Source organism: Balaenoptera musculus, chromosome 7, assembly GCF_009873245.2.
Source record: "Balaenoptera musculus isolate JJ_BM4_2016_0621 chromosome 7, mBalMus1.pri.v3, whole genome shotgun sequence".
Lineage (NCBI taxonomy): Eukaryota > Metazoa > Chordata > Mammalia > Artiodactyla > Balaenopteridae > Balaenoptera > Balaenoptera musculus.
The window spans coordinates 47082472-47098176 of NC_045791.1; the positions used below are offsets into that span (position 1 = coordinate 47082472).

The 15705-nt window shown below is 34.7% G+C and overlaps 1 protein-coding gene across 6 annotated transcripts in view; it reads right to left on the minus strand.

The window, feature by feature from the left end:
• Nucleotides 1-480: 480 nt before the first annotated feature.
• Nucleotides 481-15705, minus strand: part of SCN3A (sodium voltage-gated channel alpha subunit 3) — an 84129-nt gene continuing 68904 nt past the window's right edge. For all 6 annotated transcript variants that reach the window (XM_036858553.1, XM_036858551.1, XM_036858552.1 and 3 more), the window contains 7 exons: nt 12200-12322; nt 7904-8176; nt 6933-6986; nt 5967-6104; nt 4807-4911; nt 3174-3444; nt 481-2656 (listed from right to left, as the gene is read on the minus strand). In XM_036858553.1, the coding sequence (XP_036714448.1) occupies nt 1461-2656; nt 3174-3444; nt 4807-4911; nt 5967-6104; nt 6933-6986; nt 7904-8176; nt 12200-12322 (2160 nt within the window). In that variant the 3' untranslated portion in view covers nt 481-1460. The remainder of the gene's footprint in view (nt 2657-3173; nt 3445-4806; nt 4912-5966; nt 6105-6932; nt 6987-7903; nt 8177-12199; nt 12323-15705) is intronic.

The window sequence follows — 15705 nt, forward strand, 5'->3', positions numbered from 1 at the left end:
TATTTATATTTAAACAAGTTTTGGACATATTTTTAGCAAAATATGAAGTATAGGTTTTGACAGTAGGCAGTATGCAGTGTGTTTCCTTGAAATCTAGAGAGACACCATATGACACAAGTTGAATTAAAAATGCAAAAGGAAAGGTGCTTTTAAATAACTGCAAGCTATTCTGCTTGATGTACTAGACATAGAGCTGGTTGAAATCACTCTACTACCAACATGTGACAACTTCTCACCAAGACTTGTGAAGAATGGATTGAGTAAAATAGAGCAGCGTAGGTAATTAACATGCATTAGTGTTAGTCTTCAGACTATTTAATGAATGGTGCAGGATACATCCCTGTTGGAAGCTCGTAAAAGACACATACACTGTGGTACATATTTGATTTAATAGAAGTTGTTTATCAGGAGATATATATATATATATATATATATATATATATATATATATATATATATACATATATATATATACACACATAAATATATATATATATATTCCCAAACATGCCCCACAGGATAAAATAACTATTTACATAACAGAGGGTGTATTTAATTGACATAAAATGTCAGCTTTGCTGAGAGCAGAAGATGGCAAAGCAACACTGCATCCGAAGATGGAACAACTATTCTAAAGCGATACTTTAGATATACTTTTCTAGAACAGATTTATTAGATTACTTTTTTTGGAAAACATTTAACCAAAATTAAATATAGTGCTCTGGAACTTAGAATAAAATTTGCACTTGCTGAAACAGAATACTTTGCATAAAAATAATCCTTTAAAAATTAGAGGAGACTTTACAGGCACATAACTGTTTAGATATAAACAAACAGACTAAAACACTTTCAAAATTAAAGCCGTCTAGAAAATGGAAGTACCTGAAATTGTTATTAGAATTTTTTTTTTCTGGTTTTGAGCAAGAATTTCATCTCTTGGACAAAACCCTTTTGTCTGATTATTCGAGAAACTTGTGGAGTAGGAACACAGGAATCTTATATAATTTTTTCTCAACTTAAATTTCATTTACAAAAATAGTGACGTAGTATTATGAATAAACTATGAATTAGTGACCAGGGAAATCCACTAGAACAAATTTTGTAAAAATATGGCAGATATGGAGGTTAAAAATAGAATGGATGCAAGTACTGTACTAAAAGTGTTTGGTGTAGTTACAATGATCACTTTGCACAACTATCCCTACAGTCTAGGTAGCCATTGAGTTTCTCCTCAGCAGTGTCAGCTGGTAATGAAAACAGCAACCTCTTGTCAGTGTTGATACCCTGACTCACAGAGTTGTAGTGATGGAGAGGTCACTGTCTTGTTATAGGCACTGACCATGAGTATTTGTTAAAACAGTCAGTTTGGCATAGACCTCCTCTGGGAGTCCAGTTGACACATAAACTTTACCTTCTTAGGCTGTAAACAATTGATCACAAAGATAATTCTTTGTCTCTTTTTACTTTTGATTTTCCCTCACCTCTTTCCCTTTGCTTTCTTTTTCTGGTTTGTCTTTCTCAAACTTTTCATTGTCTGGCTTTGTTACACTATCATAGGAAGGAGGAGAGGTGGTAGAGGAACTTCCATCTGTTTTTTCTGGGGTGGAGTTCCCATTTAATTTGTCAATAATCATGTTGTCTTTTATAGGTAAATCAATCCTCCCTTTGATTGCCTCTTTGTTATACTCACTTAATACCGTCTTTAACCTTTGCCTTAAAAGATAACATCTGAAATTACGCTGAATGATAGCAGCAGATACCTCCTCTTGTTTGCGTTTCAAAGTGGTTGTAATGGGCTCATAGGAGACTTTGGAGGGGTTCGATGCCATGAACCGATCTTCCATTTGTATTCGAAGGGCATCCATCTCTCCACTTTCACCCAAAACACGCTTTGTAAAGGCAAATAAAATGTCGAGGCAGTGGATCCTGTCCCCACTGACCATGGGCAGATCCATAGCAATGAGCTGGACTTTGTTTGGTTTTGCTATGAGAAGAGGAGGATCCAGGGCGGCCGCAAAATCAGAGAGCTTGGAGAACTCTATGAACTGGGTGGCATCGGGATCAAACTTCTCCCAGACCTCATAGAACATCTCAAAGTCATCCTCACTCAGGGGCTCTGCACTTTCTTCAGTAGCAACACTGAAGTTCTCCAGGATGACAGCAATGTACATGTTCACTACGACCAGAAATGATATGATGATGTAACTGACAAAAAAGAAGATCCCCACAGATGGGTTCCCACAATCTCCCTTAACAGAGCTGCCAGGGTGAATTGTGTCAGGGTCACAGTCAGGTGGTGCACTGTTGAGAATAGGTGCTAGCAATCCATCCCAGCCAGCAGAGGTGGTAATCTGGAACAGGCAGATCATGCTGTTGCCAAAAGTTTCAAAATTGAACATGTCATCAATTCCAGCTTCCTTTTTAACATAGGCGAAGTTGGACATTCCAAAGATGGCGTAGATGAACATGACCAGGAAGAGTAGGAGGCCGATGTTAAACAACGCAGGAAGGGACATCATCAAAGCAAAGAGCAGCGTGCGGATCCCCTTGGCCCCTTTGATCAGACGCAGGATTCGGCCAATCCTGGCAAGACGGATCACTCGGAACAGGGTAGGGGACACAAAATATTTCTCTATCAGCTCAGCGAGAAACATACCTATGGAACAATACAGAAAACAGCTAAACAGTGAGTACCTTATGCTTATATGAATGCTTTTCCTTTGCAAGGTTAATGAAAACAACAAATTTGTTATGAGTATAAACCTTTACTGTTTGGATCCACTTCCTAATATTACCAGTGAAAGATTATAGAGTTTTATTTAATAATTCTATAATGTCATAAACCAATATGGACTCTTGCAAAATCCTATAAGTTAAATAATCTCACGTAGTGGTATGGCATTTTAAGATTATATACACCCAATTACTATGAATAGTTATCCTCACATATGAAATGTGCCAAGAGCAAACAAAGACTATTTCTGAAATCTTCAAATATATTGTTTTCTTTTTTCGAATAGTTAAATTCTTCAGTTAGTGGAAGATGAACAAGAGTGTTGAACTTTAGATCTGTACACATTATGATTCTTAGATCTAATTTCCATGTTACACAGGTGATAGGCTTTGGGGACTTTTCCAACAACAGCACTTCTCTGTAAATAAACCATTCTTACCTACAATGGAGAGAATCACCACCACAAAATCAAAGATGTTCCAGCCTATGGTGAAGTAGTAGTATCTGAGGGAGACAAGTTTCAGCACAAATTCTCCAGTGAACAGGATAATGAACACAAGGTTGATCCGGGACAAGACTAGAGTCATATATTTGCTCTGGTCATCAGTTTCTACCATCATGGTGACCATATTGAGGCAGATAAGGATCATGATGCTGATATCAAAAACTTGTCTGGTTACAAAATCAAAGACCATTCCTTGGAATTTGTTCTAGAAAGAGAGGAAGGAGAAGGTTAATATGCATATTTCATAAATATTGATCCATAAAATTGCAGATGAAGTCCTTCTATGTATGGCCCATGGGATGTGCACCCTTCTCACATTACCGCAAACAAATTTGTTTAAAAAAGAGAAATAAATGAAAAATGTCATATGACAAAACCAAAATATAATTGTTTTATTTAGGTCTCATGGGAAGACAAAGCTGAATAAAACATAAATTGGTGGCAACTGGTTGATAATGTGCATGGGCTTTGCTTGATTTTAATAACTATGATAATTTTTACAAAAAATAATGACAACTAATAATGAAGATTTACAAAGTAGGTTAATATAGACAGACTTTTAGATGGATGAATATGCCAATTCATTTATCAGTGCTTTAGGGATTTTGAATTATAGCTTATTTCTGTCTGTCCATCCCTCAAAATATGTCAGTTTTTTTCTATTTAATTCTGCCTCTTCTAACTATAATATTTAAATGACATTCAGTAAAGCAGGTATATGCCCTTTTGTGTTCCCTGCCTTACCTCCTCCCTCCACCCTGCTTCCCCTCCCCCCCTACCCCCCCCCCCCCACCTGCACCTACTCCAACTACTCTTAAAAATAATGCAAAGTGAAGTCATTTATAGGATTCATGAGACCTTGTCAAGTCCCAGTTCTGGTGATTACAGGCTTTGTGACTTTACGTACAGTATTTACCTTCTTTGGGTCTCAGTTCCTTATTCCTTACCCATCTAAGAGGATAGGTGATTGAGAATACAGCTCTGTGAACATAATCCACCATCTTTATGACTTTCCACTATAATGAAGCTCCACAGAGTATGCATTCTGAATAAATCTTTTGTGTGTGGGTGTATTTGCTGAAACAAACTATTTTGATGATACCCTTTTCCTTTCTAAAAACGTTAAAAATATTTTCTAGTCATAACAATGGAGAGAACAAACAGCATAGAGGGAGCCCATGGGTGTAGAATGGGAAGTCTGGAAAACTCCATCTACTTAAAAGGACAAGAGGGTGCCATGTAACAAGATCAGAGGAGCTGGGACCAGGTGCGTTGTTGGAAGCAGTAGGTGGCAGCAGGAGCATGAACCTTGCTTTGGAAGCAGTTATTGGGAACCCTGACTTGGAGGTTTTCAACTGACAAACTAAAGAACATTGCCTCATTTTTAAGAACTTAGTAATTCTTACAAGTGTAGTAGTTGCTAATTGTGTTACACAGTATGTACTTTACAATTAGGTCATATTATATATTGGTGATATCACCTAATATGTTCTGATCCAGAGCACTGCCCAATTTCATCATATGGAAATAGGGCTTTGGAATGTTAAAGAAGATGAGTAATTCTTACTGCAGGCCGAGGTATGGGTTTCTGAGGTTTCTTGGACCCAAGTTTCTTCATTGCATTGTAATATTTTTTTTGTTCCTCTGTCATAAATATGTCTTGACCTCCAAAGTAAAGACATAGTATAAAACTGGTTACAATCCAACCTGTATTACAACAGTACTTTTACAAAAGTATTTCTGAGTCTTTCCTTTAATCCTTTTTTTCAGTTTTTAAATGGATATTATCCTACTTCATATAGATTTATCCTGCTTTTCCCTTTTATGTGAAATTCTGAGTACCTTAACATTATGTAAAACCCATAATCACATAAAACTCTGATTAGCACAGGATTCTAATTTGATTATATTACGTTTAGAAGGAGGCTCAGTAGTCTCAAATATATTTTCATGAAAGAAAAAAAATCTTAGTCCATTTCAGTGTTGACAATTTTACTTCTTTATTCAGCACTTTTTGAGCACTTCCTGTGTCTTAGACAATGTACCCAGTATCAGAACTACATAGATATATAAGACACAGTGTCTATATGCCAACAAACGAAAACAACCCAGTACTGCAGAGATAACAATAATCTGTTTCTGAATCTGTTCCAAGATTCAGAAACAGGCTTTATATAGGGGAGTACCCTTAAGCTAGACCTTAAAGGATGATTAAGGGTTTGCTAGGCAAAGCATTTTAGGAAGAGAAAATCCTATGTAAAGTCATGGAGGGAGAAGAGCATGCCTTGTTCAGAAAAGGGCAGAAAATCCATGTAGCTGTGTATGTAGCAAGTGATAGTGTTAATGGTGGGTGGGTGGTGACCTGAGGAGTAGGGAAGTGCATATAGAAAGTGTTGTGTGGGAGAAGGTGAAGCAGGAAGACTGGGTGGAGATAATTCCTGAAAGGCTCTGTAAGCAAGGGTAAAGCATTGAGGCCCACTGGATGTTTTGAAGCAGTGGTCATATTTTTGAGTCAGAAAGACACTACAGCAGATCTGCAGAGGATGAATCTGGAGAGGAGCCACCAGTTAGAGGCTGGACTCCTCTGCAGCTGAACTGATCACATAGTGAATGGAAGACAATTTAAAAATGATCTAACTCTGTCATGACTATGAGTGTCCTGGTTATTTGGATGTAAAACAGACAGAACCTCAGAATGGAGAAAGGTGAGAGCTGAGGAATACTTATCTTCTTTTTCTGTTGGTTGAAGTTATCTATGATGACACCAATGAATAGATTCAGAGTGAAGAATGACCCAAAGATGATAAAGATGACAAAGTATAAGTACATATACAGATTTTCTTCATATACAGGCTGAAGTTTAACCTAAATAATATTGAAAATATTAAATAATATTTAAAAACACAATAAATACTTGAGCTAAATTAAAAATTTGGTGACTGTTGTTACTTACTATAGAGTTATTTTTGCCTTGACCTGAGATACTGTTCTGCAAAAGCAATTCTTTTTTCAAATTAGTATGACCTAGTATAATGAAAATTTGTAATTTTACAATTGTTCTTAAATCTGTTTTCCCATTGTGGCTTACCTGTACGTATTATTTAGAGTAAATAGCAGTGGTATAAACAAGGCAAACATTTTGAACCTGTTATTAGTCTTACTATAATTTTTTTTGCAATATTTTCTCCTTGGGTTTGGAAATGCTAGCTCTTGGAGATAAGGCTTTAATAACAGAACATCGAATTCTAAGAGGAAAATTCAGCATAAACAGATATGTTCTGAGGAACTATTTTTATTCCTGATTTCTAAATTGAGTTTCCCTGAAACTTGCTTGCTTTTATCATGATATTTTTGGAAGCTGCTTCACAGACTCTGGTTTATCATAATCTCCAGGGATAGGGAGAGACAAGTTACTTCCCCACTGATCAGCTTTCCCAATCTTAAGAGTCTCATTTACTGGACCAATCTGATTCTTCTAATCCATGCAGTTAGATATCCTTTCATATTAGATCTATAATAGACATATGTTAACCAAAATATCATTTACATTGAAGTGAATTGGCTTAAAAAGAGAATTTCTATATGCAGTTATAAATGTTCTGATTGCTTCTAATATAAAATTCTGGGCCTTTCAGTTAAATTATCACTATGGAAAAATCTAGTAGCTATAAATAGTATTTGAGTGAAACTTACATCTCGTGAATCAACAGCTGCATACATAATATCCATCCAGCCTTTAAATGTGGCCTGTAAACAACATATATTTGGATTCTGCATAAAAACCTAATCCAAGAATATGCATTTTACCATATGAAAATATGATAGTGTTATTAAATATAATTTTTTGTACAATATTATGAAATATTCTACAAAGAGATTGAAATGGATTGAATGAAGAAATGAAATTGAAATAGAACAAGATTTTATTTCAAAACTGGAACTCTTTTTCTTTGTTTGTCTTGGAAGGTACTCTATTTTTTTCTACACTAACATGTAACTAGGTGAAACTCTCATCTCAGTCTCAAATCCCTTTCAAAAGGTAAGCTCTATGATTCAAACCTCTGGTGTGTTTAAACACTCAACTGTTTTCATTAAATTCTTGATTAGTTAATATACTGTCAGTTAAGTAAAAATAATTAAATATTACACATTTTGAAATCCACTCCATAAGATTTGCATTTCCACACATAGTAGAACTACACTCCTTAGATGTTGGTACAATTAATTATCTGTACATTAATCTGTACATTATCTGTACATTATCTGTATCTGTGTATTAATTGATTAATACATAGATTAATAATCTATACATTTAATTAATCACTACATTATATATGTTATTATTTTAATACATATAATTGCTTCTTTGGCATTTATTGCTACAGAAAATTAAAAATGGTAATAGCACAGTAACACTCAATAATAGAATAAGAAAAGACAGGAAGCAGAAATCACATTAAAACATATTAACAACTGAAAACTGGGGAAAATACATTTTAAAATCACTGCAAAACATCTTTACAGTCAAGTCATGCTAATAGTACAGGTGTTATCATCAACTACTTTCGTGCTATCAGATATTAATCACTCAAAGAACATCAGAGAAATCATCTTACTTGAAACATTTTGAAAATGTATTCAAAACTCATACAGTAGGCACTTACCACTTGAAGCAATGCGAGATAGCCAGCGCCAACATTATCAAAGTTTACTTTCACGTTTTTCCACCGAGCTTTCTTGCCAAGAGCCTGACAATCACTCAAATTGTTAACTTCACTAACTTCAAACATGTTACCAGTTGTCGTGTTTACACAGTGGTAGAACTTGCCAGCAAACAAATTCACACCCATGATGCTAAAGATCAGCCAGAAGATGAGACAAACCAACAGCACGTTCATGATAGAGGGAATTGCTCCAACAAGAGCATTCACAACCACCTAGAAGAGGAGATAAGGATAAGGCAGCTTACAAATCGTTAAAATGGAAACCATTTCTTCCGTTATTTATTCAACATAAAATGGGTGTGAAGCGAGTTAAATAAAAATCTATGTGGACAAGTTTGTTTCTTCTGATATTTTCTAGGACATAGTCGGTAGGGGAAAACAAACAGTGACACACTAAAGAGCTAAAGGATTTAAAGAAAGCAAAATATGCCAAAGTGTGAAAAGAAATAAACAAAAACCTGATATAGTAAGATGGAGTCAGAAAATGTTTGTATGCTGGGGAAAAAAAGAAAAAAAAAGTTGTATTAAATACCAACAAGAAATAATCATCATTCAACAATACATGTTAACTTTTAAGAGTGTTCATGAATGACTGATGATTTGAAAACATGGTTAAACAAACCCATTACAAATAAACAAAGTATTAATAATGCCTTAAATCTGTATCACCAGATCAAGTTAACTTTTGATGAAGATGAAGAATGGTATAAGGAATTTACAAGGTCCTTTTTCCCCATATTGATAATTCCTAATTTTAAAAAAGTATATTAAATTAGGAAATGAGATGGAATTCATCTCTGGACATAAATTACTGAATGTATTCCCATTATTATTGATCCAAATCTCTTAAATGTTCACTTCAGGGCACATGTTACTTCACCAACCCAGGCCAACCTATTTCATGAAGGAGAAATTCAGTCATCTTTCCTCTAAATTCAGAAGAGATTAATGTGTATTTTCAAATCTCTAGTGATTTGTATCTTTTGTTATCTAATTAATCTAGCTCATACTGGGACTATTTTGTTAAGCACTTATATTAAATGAAACGATTGTTTTATTTTAAAATACTGAAACATTATTTTAGAAATCAACACCAAAGAACTTTAAATTAATATCAAAACCTGAAATCCAAAACTGTAAAAATTTCTTATGCTACTTGAATCTTATTTCTTTTAGAAATTGTCATATATATTATACTGAAACCAGGTTTTCTTGGCTCTAAAATTTGTGTAAAATGACCTCCCACAAGTTCTCTTATCATCAAATAAACGCATACTTTTTACCATGTTTTATACCTAGAATGTTAATTCTGCCATATGACAAAATTAAAAATGCCAAACTTAGAATAGTTTTCAGATTAGAGCAAACTTGGAAGTTTTCTATTTTGTTCAATTGCTATCTCCCCTCAAAAATGAATTATTAATATGAAACCATGCAACCAGACGAAGGCTTAAATAATGTGAGTAATGGTAAAAGACTGGTGTGGAAAAAACTTGAAATTACATAATCATTTTTATTAATTTTATCTTGTCTTGTGACTTTATTTATCAAGCAGCAATGAAAGAAAATTATAATGTAAAAGCAAGTATTTCTTTGCTTACAGTGCATCTGGAGAGTGGTTTCATTCTTCTTGGTGAGTGAATCTCAAAGTCAAGACTGAAGTGTTTTTATCGCTTAAACAAACCACCTCCTAACATAAAAGCCCCGTGGCCTAGAAGAAATTCAATATCCATGTGCATCTGCAAGCTGGATTAAACAAAGCTGGCCTTTGTGCTAAATAATATTTTGAGGGGCGTGGCAAGTAGATATGTATATAAGTGTGTACTTTATGTTTAGATGCATAAAATATACATTAAGGAAGAGAGCTGGAGAGGAAAATACAAGTGCTAATGGAAAAAGTGAACCTCATTCAGAATGCTCACTTAAAAGGGAGATCTATGAAACAAACCCCAGGGGTTGCCTTCAATGCTTAGTTAATTATCCTAACCCCTACTTTGGTTGCTTAGGATATATAGATTTTGTCAGAGGCTACAATTTAGTGTTGTTTTCTTGTACAACAACTTTTATTACTGATATTAATTGAAGAAGTAGAGCATACAAAAACCATTCTATCTGTCATTCATTACTGGTAATTTTTGAGAAATCAAACTACCTATTGAGAGGAAGAAAAATCTCCTCCTAGGATGAATGTCAGTAGTAAATAGTCATTATAAAATGCATAAGCAATGAAAAGAAATAAATGGCAACACATAGTTTTTACTTGTTGTGGAAATATCCTTTAACTGTCACCAGAAGACTTGGATTCTAGTTCTAGTTCTGCCACAAACAATTTTTGAGGGCCTGTTTTAGTTTCAGGAGACTAGGCTTAGTGATCCTTAGGATTTCTGCTTTGAAATTTTGTAATTCTATGAAATAAATATCAGAAGAGTATGGCAATCAAGACAATATGGTACTGGCACAAAAACAGAAACAGAGATCAATGGAACAAGATAGAAAGCCCAGAGATAAACCCACGCACCTATGGTCAACTAATCTATGACAAAGGAGGCAAAGATATACAATGGAGAAAAGACAGTCTCTTTAATAAGTGGTGCTGGGAAAACTGTACAGCTACATGTAAAAGAATGAAATTAGAACACTCCCTAACACCATACACAAAAATAAACTCAAAATGGATCAGAGACCTAAATGTAAGACCGGACACTATAAAACTCTTAGAGGAAAACATAGGAAGAACACTCTTTGACATAAATCACAGCAAGATCTTTTTTGATCCACCTCCTAGAGTAATGGAAATAAAAACAAAAATAAACAAATGGGACCTCATGAAACTTCAAAGCTTTTGCACAGCAAAGGAAACCATAAACAAGACGAAAAGACAACCCTCAGAATGGGAGAAAATATTTGCCAACGAATCAATGGACAAAGGATTAATCTCCAAAATATATAAACAGCTCATGCAGCTCAACATTAAAGAAACAAACAACCCAATCCAAAAATGGGCAGAAGACCTAAATAGACATTTCTCCAAAGAAGACATACAGATGGCCAAGAAGCACATGAAAAGCTGCTCAACATCACTAATTATTAGAGAAATGCAAATCAAAACTACAATGAGGTATCACCTCACACCAGTTAGAATGGCCATCATCAGAAAATCTGCAAACAACAAATGCTGGAGAGGGTGCAGAGAAAAGGGAACCCTCTTGCACTGTTGGTGGGAATGTAAATTGATACAGCCACTATGGAGAACAGTATGGAGGTTCCTTAAAAAACTAAAAATAGAATTACCATATGATCCAGCAATCCCACTACTGGGCATATACCCAGAGAAAACCATAATTCAACAAGACACATGCATCCCAGTGTTCATTGCAGCACTATTTACAATAGCCAGGTCATGGAAGCAACCTAACTGCCCATCGACAGACGAATGGATAAAGAAGATGTGGTACATATATACAATGGAATATTACTCAGCCATTAAAAGGAATGAAATTGAGTCATTTGTTGAGACGTGGATGGATCTAGAGACTGTCATACAGAGTGAAGTAAGTCAGAAAGAGAAAAACAAATATCGTATATTATGGATGTATGTATGTATGTGAAACCTAGAAAAATGGTACAGATGAACTGGTTTGCAGGGCAGAATTTGAGACACAGATTAGAGAGCAAACGTATGGACACCAAGGGGGGAAAACCATGGTGGGGTGGGGATGGTGGTGTGCTGAAATGGGCGATTGGGATTGACATGTATACACTGATGTGTATAAAATTGATGACTAATAAGAATCTGCAGTATAAAAAAAAAAAACCAGAAAAACAGCTAATACTAAACTTTCTTTGGGTTATTTGTATGGAAATATGTTAATATAAATGTTTCAGACATTACATGAAATTTCTAAAAATCTTATATGTTCTGGTATAATGTTATAAGTCATAATTCTAGTTATTTAAAATGTGTATCTCAGAAATAACTAAAAAAAAAAAAAGTATGGCAGCCCTCTGTATCTAAATCATTACCTACACTTAATTTTTTTTTCAACAACACGTTTTATTTTATTTATTTATTTATTTTTTGGCCACGCTGTGTGGCATTTGGGATCTTAGTTCCCTGACCAGGGATTGAACCTGTGCCCCCTGTGTTGGGACCTGGAGTCTTAACCACTGGACTGCCAGGGAAGTCTCTACATTTAATTTTGACATGAATCATCAGAGAGCCTTTATTTTTCTTACCCTCATGCCTTCAAACCGGGATAAAGCCCTCAGTGGTCTTAAAGCTCTTAATGTCCGTAGGGATTTGATGGCACCAAGTTCTGAGTAACCGAGAGCATTGGCTACCAAGCTAACCAAAGAAACCTAAAGAAGAAACAAATATCAATCAGTCCACCAAGAAAATATCTATTCTTTAGTGCCAACCAAATAAAACTTCAGACATACCTTGGCAGCCTTCATATTCCACATAGTGCGATCATCTTACATTGCCAGCCTCATATCATATTATTGCTTATCAGTGAAACTGGAGTCTTTGCCCATTTATATAAACATCTGTAAACCTATCCAGTTAGATATTTTACCCATGGAGCCCTTTTCAACCTGTGCATACACCACTGATGATTCTGGATTTGATTCAAAAGCCATATGCTCCACGTATCTGTGCTTAATATCATTGATTAGAAATCATGCTTTGCTTCCAAATTTATGTAATATCTTGGTTATGTGTATTGGAGGCATTGACCATGTAGTAGAGTCAATACGTTAGATATCTTCTCTCCCCTTCCAGGTCACATTAACTTTTTATGGGCTGAGATGAAGCATTTTTCTTTTAACGTTCCTAATAATGTCTGGTTGAATGTGTTTTAGTCAATATATGTTGGATAAATAAAAAAAGAAGAAACTATAACCTGGAAAAACATTTTATCGACCACATAGTTTCATAGTAAAGAAAAATATTTTATCTAAACTACTGGACTTACAATTTAGAATACGGTACCTCTCATTCAGAATGATAATACATCTTTCTGATATTTACACAAATGCTAAATTTTACTTAAATATATGAAAGGTTAAAGAAGACATGTCTTTTTTCGGAGGAAGAGACTTTATTGCTTTTATTTTCTTTCAATATAATAACATTTATTGAAAATTTACTATATGTTAGGTTCTGTTCTGAGTGTCTTACATGTATAAATCTCAAGAAGTAGGTACTATTACTTTTGCCTTTTTACCAGTGAGGAAGTTGAGTTTCCCCCACACTCCCCCCTTCAAAAAAAAAAAGGATGTACAGGTAGAAAGAGGTGAAGTTAGAATCCAAGTGATCTGACTTCAAAACCATATCTTAACCTTTTTCCTCCATTATCAAAAATTCATTCTTAATCTGAACCACAGAACACAGAAAATGACTTGTATGATTATCTTCTCAATTCTTGCAAGGATTGTATATAACTATCCTCTTCTTGATGCATAGGAGAGAGGTTAATTTACCACATCCACTGGATGGGTCATGGTGTAAAGGTGACACCAAAACCAGAACCGAGACTTTACAGGCAAATGGAGCCACTGTCCCCTCATTGTTTAATTTAACATACATCTCGCAGAATTGAACAGAAAAATAAATGACTTGAATGTTAAACTTCACTAGTGGCAGTATAATTTATCGAGCTATTCATTTCTGTCTAGTGTTCGCTGCTACAGAAGAGTGGAAAGATGGGGAAGGTTATTATTAGAGAACCCACAGGCTTCTATATTCTGGGCTCATTTGCCTCCGGAAGCATTCACAGCTTCTTTAAGTTTCTGGAGCTGCTTTCTGAAGACTTCCCTCATCTTCCCAACCAAGTCCTGAGACTTGTGCATTTAAAGGGAAGTGGCTGCAAATTTCTCAAGACCCTGATGTAAGGAAGCCCACGCTTTGAAAGGAAACGAAAGGTAATGGTCAGAACCAGGAGGTTCTGGAAGAATAGCAAGTTGTGGGTTCAAAGCTGAGAGGTACCACTTGCACACTGGGGCGGCTCTGTGTGTTGCTAGAGAAGCTGCATTGTAGCAAACTGCCCTCTTTTAATGGACTTCATGTCATTTTGTGTAGGACAAAAACTCATTTTATTGAGTTAAGTATTGTGAAAAACTTAATATGCTTTAAAGGCAATTTTGAAATAAATAATTTTAAAGATTTTCAACATACTTAAAATTGGAAGATGATGCCTTATGTTGGTAGGGTGCTTTAAAACTTACAGTGATCTTTTTCACTCATTATCTGTGTCTCAGAGTAGTCAAATGACTAGTCCAAGAAAAGGTAGCAAGGGGCAAGCACATAATTGGAATTTCTGTTTTCAAGTCCAGTGTGTTTCCCATCTCAGCAACTTTGTCCTCAACCTTTCAATACACAGTGTTTTCATCTTAGTCTCTTATGCTAAACACAAAAGGCATTCTTCCTAATGTGTGCAAAGTGTAACAGAAACTCTTTGCCAAAAACTGAATTTTTAGTACAAATTTACATGATTCTAGATACCTTACTACCCAGAAAATATATGAAACCACAGGGGGTGGTTTAGTTGTCATCCACACCCTTCCACGGTCCTGTGGCAGTTGAGACTGAGAAGGAAGGGAATAATGCAGGAGGGGGTTGACAGTTCTGAAGAAGACCCTGGAAGTCCTGTGATTGTTTAATGAACTAAGTGATATGAATTTATTTCCCTTAGAATGGCTAAAGATAATTTTTTAAATTCAATATAAGCAGTTAAAAGATTAACACCATATGATCACCTCCATACATTGAGATGATACATTTCAATGCAAAGCCTTGCTTAATTTTTGATGGAGAAATTTAGAAGCATTCTCATTAAAACCAGAAATAAAAAAATATGTCCACTACCAACATTATTATTTAACACTTTCTGGAAAAAGAAATAAGAGCTATAACAATTAGAAAAGTGGAAGAAGCCATTATTTACATATATGTTATTGTTGACCTCAAAAAATCAGGGGAATAAAGTGAAAAACTATTATAAACAATAATATAATTATTTTTGGTTCTAGTATATTTTTTCATATTAATTTTTTAACGTTTATATGTGTCTTTTGAAACTACACAAACTTTAAAATATTAACAAGGAAAAATAAAAGTATAAGAATAATCTAAAATATTGTTTTAAGAAGAAGAGCAATCAGAAAGGACAAATTCCACCTGATATTAAAGCTAATTATAGATCTGCAAAAATTAAAGCTGTCATATTAGTAGACAAAGAAGTGAATTAATAAACAAACCCAAATTAGACCCAAGGCATACTGGCATACCAAGATTTAGCATATAGAAAAGGGTAGCATTTTAAATGAGAGGTGAAAGAAACAACTAAAATGAGAAACCATTTTGAGGAAGATAGAATTGGAGTCTCACCTCACACCTTACACCAAAATAAGTTCCAGACTGATCAAAAATTAAAACATAAAAATGGATGAAGAAACAAAACTCAAACAGTAAAGCTGAGGGAAAAAGCATGACAAAATGTTTTAATAATCTTTAAAGCAAATGGTCTTCTAAGCATGAGAAAAACCAAAAAGGGAGAAAAAGGCTGATAAATTTGACTAAACCAATATGAAAACATTTTCACATGACAAAAAAAGCTCAAGAGACAAAAGCCCAGATCAGCAAAATAGTCATACCACATGTGACAAAATAGTAAATTTCCTTAATGTAAAAAGAGGTCCTACAAATCAGTAACAAAAAGGTCATTAACCAAATAGTATAA